This window comes from Lycium barbarum, chromosome 9 (genome assembly GCF_019175385.1).
Source record: "Lycium barbarum isolate Lr01 chromosome 9, ASM1917538v2, whole genome shotgun sequence".
NCBI classification, from domain to species: Eukaryota; Viridiplantae; Streptophyta; class Magnoliopsida; order Solanales; family Solanaceae; genus Lycium; species Lycium barbarum.
This window is the reverse complement of record NC_083345.1, coordinates 14,287,129-14,296,819: the sequence shown is the minus strand read 5'-3', so window position 1 is coordinate 14,296,819 and position 9,691 is coordinate 14,287,129. Positions and strand designations below refer to the sequence as shown.

Here is a 9,691-nt window from a genome sequence, read left to right as displayed (position 1 = left end):
ACAATACATCAAACCTTCTAGAATAGCTCTTACCTCTGCAACAACATTAGTGCTTTGCCCAATTTTCTGACACTGTGCAAAAACTAAATCCCCCTTCCAATCCCTTATACAATAACCATAGGAACTAGGACCAGGATTCCCCCTAGATGCTCCATCAATGTTGCATTTATACCATCCCTCCATAGGCACTGACCACAAAACAGATTTGGTGACAAGAAGAGGCTTGTAGTTTTCCAGAAAAGAGATTAGATCAGGCCATAAGAATTGGATATTATTCAGCCAAGGATATCTGCATTTTGCTAAATAATATAGATTAGAGTTAATCTCATGAATCACCCTCCTCAAACTAACCTTCCCCCATGCTTTATTTTATTCCTTCTCTTCCATAATTCCCAAGTAATCACAGCTGGCACAGCATGTAGAATAGGTTTAAATTTCTCTGCACAATCAATCTTCCACCAACTTCTAATTACCTGATGAATCTGGATTAGATTCATCTGTATTCCAACTGCATTCTTAAAAAACCTCCATACCTCTGAAGCAAAACTCCCTGTTAAAAATTTTTTTTACAAAGTTTCCTGTTGAGGAATATTACAACAATAACATCTAGAAACAATAGGAATTTTCATGTTCATTAATTTTTCATCTGTAGGAAGTTTAAATTTCCATAATCTCCAAAGAAAAAATGAAATTTTAAAAGGAACACCTTTAATCCACATTTGTTTATAATCAACATTCTCATGATCCCTGTGCCTTAGTATCTCCCATGCAGAATTTGCAGTAAATTTTCCTGTAGTAGATGGCATTCACCATGGTCTGTCCCATGTACCCTACATTTGATCTATAGGAATCTCATCTTTGACATAGTTAACTATTTTTGTTGGAAAAGATTGTTGTAGTAGTTGTTCTTTCCATCTGCCCCCCTCCACTAAATCTAGGACATCCACCAAATTTTCATTGATAGGATACTCAATAGGAACCACATGATGTAATGCTCCTAATTTAGTCCAGTTATCATATTATACATTAGTGTAACCCCTTTTGACTTCCCACTATATTTCATGTTCAATAGCATCTCTCATTTCCAGCATTTTCTTCCACACCTGTGTTCCTCCCTTCCATTGTACTAGAGTAGGAATATGTTTCTTGCAGTACTTATTCCACCTGTAATTGGTCCACATTGTCGATGATGTCCTAAATCTCCACCACAATTTAGCAAACAAAGCATTAGAAACATCAAACAATGACTTAAATCCCAGTCCCCCTTCCTAGGTAGGCAAGCACACATCATGCCATGCTGCCCAGTGCCTACTTTTCCTTTCTTCCTTATTACTCCAAAAATATTTAGCAAATAGTTTGTGAAGCTCATGTAAAACACATTTAGGAGGGGCAATTACTGATAGAAGATGAATAGGCATGATTTGCAATACAGTCTTAATCAAGACAGCCTTACCACCATAAGAAAGCAGTTTTCCTTTCCAAGCAAGCAGCCTGCTTTTTACCTTCTTAATTAGATCAGAATAAAAAACCTTCTTTTTCCTGGTATGAGTGATAGGACAACCTAAATAAGTGAATGGAAATTGACCCTTTGCAAATCCAGTACAATCACCCACTTCCTGAATCAATTCATTGCCTATCTTACTATACATATAGAAAGAACTCTTACCCTTGTTGATCAGCTGACCAGACATCTGCTCATATTTACTCAGAATATTCATGATACATTTCAGGGAATAAGCAGATGTAAAAATAATAGTATCATCAGCATAGGCTAAATGATTCATAGGATTGGTCCACTTTGGCATCCCATACCCAATATATCTGATATCTTCAAACAATGAGTTCAAAGCCCTAGATAAGACTTGTGCTGACAATAGAAATAAAGCTGGAGATAGAGGATTACCTTGTTTTACCCCTCTGGATCATTTGAAGAAACCTGTAGCCTGACCATTTAATAATACTGAGTACCAATTGTTTGCAATCAATCTCCTGATCATGTTGATTAGATGTTCAGCAAACCCCATTTTTCTCAACACAACAACAACAACAACAACAACAGCCCAGTGAAATCCCACATCTTGGGGTCTGGGGAGGGTATAATGTACGCAGACCTTACTCCTACCAAGGTAGGATGGCTGTTTCCGAGAGACCCTCGGCTCAATAGAAGCATAAAAAGGGGGTCAGATAAGGTTAAAAGATTTAAAACGATATTGCAATGAAATAATGCAAGCGACACAGTAAAACAGGATAATCAAGGAATTCAAAGCGATATGGAAATGCAAATCACGAAGTAAATATTTCCAAGACACTCTATCATATGCCTTGGTCATATCTAACTTGATAACTACATTAGCAGGCTTGCCTCTTACTCTGATATCTGAAACTATTTCCTGGGTAAGCAAAATATTTTAAAAAATGCTCCTGCCTTTCACAAAACCTGACTGATTGGAAGAAATCAACCTTGGGATGATATGCTCAATTCTCTCATGAATTACCCTAGAAATAACCTTGTTAATAAAGTTAGACAAGCTAATTGGCCTCAGATCAGAAAAGGTATGAACAGGCTGTTTCTTGGGAATAAGAACCAAATTAGTGTGAGTAATTGATTTTGGTAACTCTGCCCCATCAAAATAAGCTAGAACAATAGCATGGACATCATTTCCAACAATATCCCAGCATGTTTGATAAAATATCCCTGTAAAACCATCAGGTCCACTAGCACTTTCACCACTTAATGCAAATACTGCCTTCTTAACCTCCTCCTTATCTGGATAAGAACAGATCTTCATATTGTCCTCATGAGTCACCATAGTAGGAACATGATGTAATAACTCAAAGTCATTTGTATCCCCTTCCTGTGTAAATTGGTTCTGATAGAAATTCACTGCCTCTTGAGCTATTAGTTCCATTGATTCCACCCATGTGCCATTAGCATCCTGAATTCTATTCACCTGCTTTCCTTCTTCTCTCATTCACATAGTTATGGAAAAAACTTGTGTTCCTGTCCCCCTCAGCATACCAAGTGAACCCTGCTTTTTGCTTCCAGTATTGCTCCTCCAGATGCAAGTATTTCTTTAATTCAGCCTGTGCCTTCTGAAGTACAATTCTGTTGACTACGCTTGGGTCTTTCTCAAACAAAGCTTCTTTAATTCTTACCACCTCCTCTCTGATTTCTACTTGCTTGAATATATCCCCATATGTTTGTTTGCTCCATACTGACAAGGCTCTTTTCAAATTCTTTAGCTTCTGCTTAAAAGCCAAATATGGTGTCTCTACAAAATCAGTCTTCCAATTTTGAATTACCAGCTCCTTAAAAGTTTCATGTTGAGCCCAAAAATTCAAAAACCTGAAAGGTTTAATGCAATTTGATACTTCTTCCCCACAAGAAAACAGTAAAGGGGCATGATCTGATCCTGCTCTTGTGAGATGCTCAACTTCTGTTTGTGGAAACATTTCCTGAAAGAGATTATTAATCAAAACTATGTCAAGTCTCTTAAAAATACAGTCCCCTACTGATCTTCCATTCCACCAAGTGAACAAGCTTCCTTTGTACCCTATATCCATCAATTCACATGAATTTATACAAAAAGCAAAATCTTCACATTCATCCAAGGTATCTGGTAGCCCTCCCAATTTTTCCTGTTCTGATAATATCACATTGAAGTCTCCTCCAACCATCCATGGTAGGTTGGCTGAGTCTGCAATATGATATAAATCATCCCATAACTCTTTTCTTTCAGTTTCATCACATTTAGCATAAATAAAAGAGGCAAGAAATTCCTTTCCGGATTCCTGATGAAACAACTTGAGGGTAATTTTTTATTCAGAGTCCAAAACTATCTCCCATTAAACAACAACATCAATAAATACCCAAATCTTTCCATTTATATTAGCAATAACTGATTCCATCCCCAATCTCCTCTTGTATTTTTGTAAGTGTCTACAATTCTGAAATGGTTCCATTAATGCTATAATAAAACATTTGTATTGCCTGTGCATGTTGATGAGTCTCTGAAATGCCTGTTGAGTGTTAACAGACCTGATATTCCATACTAGAGCTGTAATTATTATTTGAACTTGGCTGAATTTGTCGTCTTTGGTAATACTTTCTTAACTTGTTGAATCTCCTGAATCTTGAGATTTTTTCCACTCTTTGCTAGTGCCCATGGTGATACATCTACATCTTTTGCAGCCTTCTTAAAATTATTTGCCCTGTCCATCACCCCCTTATCCTCTTCCCTTTGTTGTAGTTCTGCAAGAGTGATTTGGACTTCAACCTCAGAAACTTGGTGTGCCACAATGTCCTGAAGAATTGCATTTGGTTTTGGACTTGCATTTTGACATACTAACTGATTCTTGTTGCTATCCTTTGCAGATCCATTTTCACTAGCCTCTTCATGATGAAGAATTACCTGTGCTCCAGCCTGATTAATATATATCCCTTCCACTGCTTTGGTAAGTATCTCTCCCTCCTCAAGATGTTTTTGCACAGTAGAGTCTTGCTGTTTTCACCTTTTTCACTACCCTTCTTTGATTGTAATTATCATGCTCATCTTGATGGTGTGGTTCCTCCCCTTTTTCTGGTGGTTTCCTCTCTAGCTGGTCTTTCTACGTATTACTGTCTTCCTAAAACTCATCTACATTGTTTTCCTTTTCCTTTTCTGTATTGGAAAAGGATGCATAAGAACTTACATCATAGACCCCATAATCCTTTTTTCCCCCATGTGTTTGAAGATTCCCAGCTAAGCATTTTCCTTCATGTGTTACTGCTTTAGATTGTACTTGTTGACTGGATTCCCCTCCATTAATGTCTCCAGAATCTGTGCAGTCAACTTCTTCATTATTAGATACAGAGTATGTGCCTTCAACAACATCTTTATTGGTTTCAGACTCTATGCCTTCCACTTCCTCAATTCTGTCTCCCCATTTAACTTTTGTATCAATAGTTGATGTCCCCATTCCATTCTCTTGTGCATTCTCACTCATTACATTGCATTCTTCATGTTGATTAAGTACCTTGCCAAAACTAGTCTCCACCCACTGTTTTGCACCCTTGTCCTCCTCCTCCCTAATATATTGCCGAAGGACCCAATTCTTTCAATTCTTTTCTCATCCTTGCCATTATCATCCTTGTTAGTATCATCTCCCTCTTCACCATTAAGAGCCTCAAATTTGTTATGAGTTTGTATTTGACCAGTTCCATCTTTATTTTCTTGCTGGCTATTTGTCCCCTTTTCAGATGGTTTCTCTTCTACATTCACCTTTGTGTCCTTCTTGGGGGTCCACCTATGCATAGGGCCAAACACCTTACTGCTTGTTAATGTCTTCCTAGGCTGAATATATTTAGTAAAACTATTGCTGCCTGCTATATGTGACTCAATAAGTGGCTGCTTCATTTTATCATCCCCTTGTGACTGATCTTGTATCTCAACCTTCTTATCATTTGTATTTCCACTTGTATCTTTTGCAGGTCTCAATTTCGGATTTAGAACCCTGCACTCAAGTTCATTATGACCCTGCAATTTGCACTCAAAACAGTATTTAGGAAGATGGTCATATTTGATGTCCACCACGACAGTCCTCTCTCCCCCAGTCTCCTCATTTATAATGTCCATTTGTACAGTTTTCGAAAGATCCGAATGGAGATCAACCAAAACTTTTACCCTAGCCAGATCAAGATGAAGAGGCTTGCAGACTGCCGCAACAAGTGAAAATAATGATTCCTTCACATAATAAGTAGGTAGCAAATTAGGGAAGGAAATCCACGCCATCACCTTAGTAGTCTCCTCCTCGATTTTGAAATTTGGATCATAAATCAAAGGTCTCATTTGATAATAATATCCATCCTTAGAGTTTAGATAGTACGAAGCCTTTGACGTAAGGTTAACAAAATCCTCCATCTGTGATAGACGAATTAAAACATGTTTATGCCTAAACACCCCAACCGTGCATTTACCTTTCATACCGCATTGAGATGGTATTATAGTTCGAAGTTCTTCAATTTCGGGCCATCCATGGAGAATTTGCCTACCACAGCATATTGCAAGTTTTCAATAATATTCATCCTTTTAACTTCATTTTCAGTTGTTTGCATCAGATCTCTCATTAGCAAAGGTTTAGCATTCATATCAACATTTCCTTGCGTAGCACTTGAAGTTTGGTTATTCAGAGAAGGAAATTCAGCAGTGGAATCAATATTGTAAAATCATTTCTGAAATTTTGATAATTCAACTAAAATATAGCCGACTATATTATTACCACCTGGTTGTCTATGTTGGAGTAGCTTTAATATCTTTATTCAAAATATCCAACAGGCCAAAATTAAGCGGCTGAGGAAACGTTTGACAAACCTTCACATAACATATTGTCACGGCATAAGCTTAAAATGCATTTGGATTTCTTTGCATTTTTACCCCTAAGGTATGCCGCTTTTTTTTAAAAAAAAAAAAAAATTTGCATCCTAGCTATCGCTTTATTTTTTATGATATGCACCTTAATCTACCCATTTCATTACAAAATCATAATAAAGTTCATCTTGTAAGGACAAAAAAGGAAAAACATTTGAGTGATTCCCCGAGTAATTGTACTATAGGGATTGCCTTGTCTATATCAAAATATAAAAGTAAAACTATCTGTTTCAAATTTAAGGCCCCTTTGGACAGGATTTCAAATCAGACTAATTTGAAGTTGAAATTTTATTTTGACATGTAATAATTTTTTATGTTGTATTTTTTTTTTTCATAAACATGAAAGCCTCACAATTTGTGAAGACTATCAAAACTCCCCCAAACTCTTATACAATCTTACCAAATAAGCAAATCAAAGTTCATAAACAAGGTATTGGAATATCCTAAGACGCCACATTAATAAATACATATCTCCATGTTCCTTTTATAAATAGATGCTTGCATTACATGTTGTGACAAGTTTTCAATTACACATAGTTTTACAAAGACTTGTGAGTCCAAAAAATCAACAACAGTAAAAATAAAAATAAAAATTGCTATTCTTTAATAAAAAAGCCTTCCACATGGTATGGGTAATTTCTTTATGTTGAGCATGGATCTTTTTTTCACAAAACTTTAAATGATAGGTGCTTTTTTTTTTTATACAAAATATAAACCTATGGGTCAAATTACATTTTGAAAAAGTTTAAAATCTCAACTTGAAATTTGAAATCCTAATTTTTGGAGAATTTGGGATCCAATATCATGATTTGAAATTGAAGTTAAAGTTTTGTACAGATTCCATAAACAACGCTGATTTCAAATTAAAACTGGAAATCCTAGGGTCAAACGCAAATAGCTTGTTTGGCCAAGCTTCTAAAATCAGCTTATTTTAAAAAGTGCTTTTTTCAAAAGGACTTTTCAAAAAATTACTTTTGGCTAAAAGCAGTTTGTGTTTGGCCAATTAATTTATAAAGTATTTTTGAGCAGCAATTAGTGTTTGTCCGAACTTTTTAAAAGTGTTTCTAAGTGTATTTTTCTCAAAGGTATTTTTCAAAAAGTGCTTTTGGGCAAAAACTATTTTGTTTAGCTTCTGAAAAACTGCTTCTGCTACTCCCCAAAAGTACTTATTTTTTCCCAAAAGCTTGGCCAAATACCTCACTTTTTTAAAATAAGCACTTATTGAAAAAATAGGTATTTTTGGGGAAAAAATAAGCTTGGCCAAACATGCTATAAGTATCTTAGTTTGATTAGGCATAAAAATTAAGAAAATAAGAGAGACTTTTAAATCTTATGCTCTTAAACTAAAGAGGTATATAATGTACTAAAATGTCTTTTTGAATCTTGTGATTGTAAACAAGCTTAGAATACTGGAATTAGAGAATTTTCAATTATAGGAGAAATAATTATTTTTTTCAACTAATCTTTAAAAAAAGAAAAAAAAAATAGTACTCCGGAAGACGCTTGAATGAAACGAAGGGAGAAAGTAATAACGCCTTGATCTTTGACTAGAAAGAATGTCCTAGGATTTTAATGTCTACTTTTATCATTTTACTTCTTTCTTTTTTTCAGGGACAATCTGATCGATATTTCAAAAGAATTTCTTGTTATATATGACTTTGAAGTTATTCTCATTTGTTGTTTATAATATTTCCTTGATACGACTAGAGCACCTAACCCCATTAGCTTTGGTGAAGTTTCTTGTAGCAATTACATCAAATACGTTTCCAACTTCGGACCTTTTTTTTTTTTTTTTTTTTTTTGTTTAATGGTTCGTTGATGTTTACTAACTATTTAAGAATGAATGGTATAAATAGATAATCTCTCTTTTAAAGTTGGCTTAATACCCAGATGGACCCTTAAACTTGGCATGTTTTGTAAGATAGGCATATAAACTTATAAGGTGACCAGATAGACACTTAAACTTACTCAAAGTGTATTTTTCAAGTTTTTCAGTTGTTTTGAAAACAAAAACTATATTTTTCAAACACTCACAATTTTCATGGCCAAACAAGCCCTAAATATATCACAAAATATTTTTTTTAAAATGCAAAAATAAGGCAAACGCATATACATGAGACTATAAATGTGCACTTAAACCAATAAATACTCGCTAATCGCAATTTTGCAGCTTTCAATTAACTCGGATTTTTTTTTACACTTGAATAATTAAAAAACAATAACTTTAACCAATAAAAATCCTTAAAAAAAGAAATTTCAAATTAAGAAATTTCTTTTTTTTAAGGATTTTCTTCTCGGCTTTACAGTTTTCTTAATTTGAAATTTCTTTTACACTTGAAATACTGAACTTAGAAATTTCTTAATTTGAAATTTCTTTTTTTAAGAATTTTTATTGGTTAAAGTTATTGTTTTTTAATTATTCAAGTGTAAAAAAAAAATCCGAGTTAATTGAAAGCTGCAAAATTGCGATTAGCGAGTATTTATTGGTTTAAGTGCACATTTATAGTCTCATGTATATGCGTTTGCCTTATTTTTGCATTTTAAAAAAAATATTTTGTGATATATTTAGGGCTTGTTTGGCCATGAAAATTGTGAGTGTTTGAAAAATATAGTTTTTGTTTTCAAAACAACTGAAAAACTTGAAAAATACACTTTGAGTAAGTTTAAGTGTCTATCTGGTCACCTTATAAGTTTATATGCCTATCTTACAAAACATGCCAAGTTTAAGGGTCCATCTAGGTATTAAGCCTTTAAAGTTCAACATAAATTTGTTGGTTATTTAAATTTTCATTTTCTTTCGTCAATAATTACTATGTATTAAGATACTTTCCTTTTGAGAAACATTGGTGCCTGGCTCTGAGCTTTACTTCAAGATCGAATAGGGGTTACATAACCATATCGACTACTCATTAAGAGCAGGAGTGGGTGTTCGGTTCTTCGGTTCGGTTTTATCAAATTTCGGTTTCGGTTTTTTGAAGGTGGACACCGAACACCGAACCAAACTAGTTCGGTTCGGTTCTTTCGGTTTCGGTTTTTTGAAGTTTGGTTCGGTTCGGTTTCGGTTTTTCCAATTCGATTTTTTCGATATGATATTAGAAGTGATTCCATTTACACTAATTTATATTCTCAAAAGCAACAAAACATAAAACTAACAAATTAAAATCAAAATCAAAATCAAACAAACAGGATACACAAGAATAAAAAACCATAACCATAATATAGGATTACTAGGTGTTATATACATACAGTAAGAATAATTAAAAAAACACATAAAGAACATACAT

The 9,691-nt window shown here is 34.4% G+C and overlaps 1 protein-coding gene across 1 annotated transcript; it reads right to left on the bottom strand.

Moving 5' to 3' along the window:
- Positions 1-1,052: 1,052 nt before the first annotated feature.
- Positions 1,053-2,024, bottom strand: LOC132611675 (uncharacterized). The gene is made up of 3 exons (XM_060326067.1): positions 1,937-2,024; positions 1,294-1,867; positions 1,053-1,194 (listed from the first exon to the last, which is right to left on the bottom strand). The coding sequence occupies exons 1-3, from the start codon at positions 2,022-2,024 to the stop codon at positions 1,053-1,055; spliced, it is 804 nt and encodes a 267-aa protein (XP_060182050.1).
- Between the last annotated feature and the right edge of the window lie 7,667 nt (positions 2,025-9,691).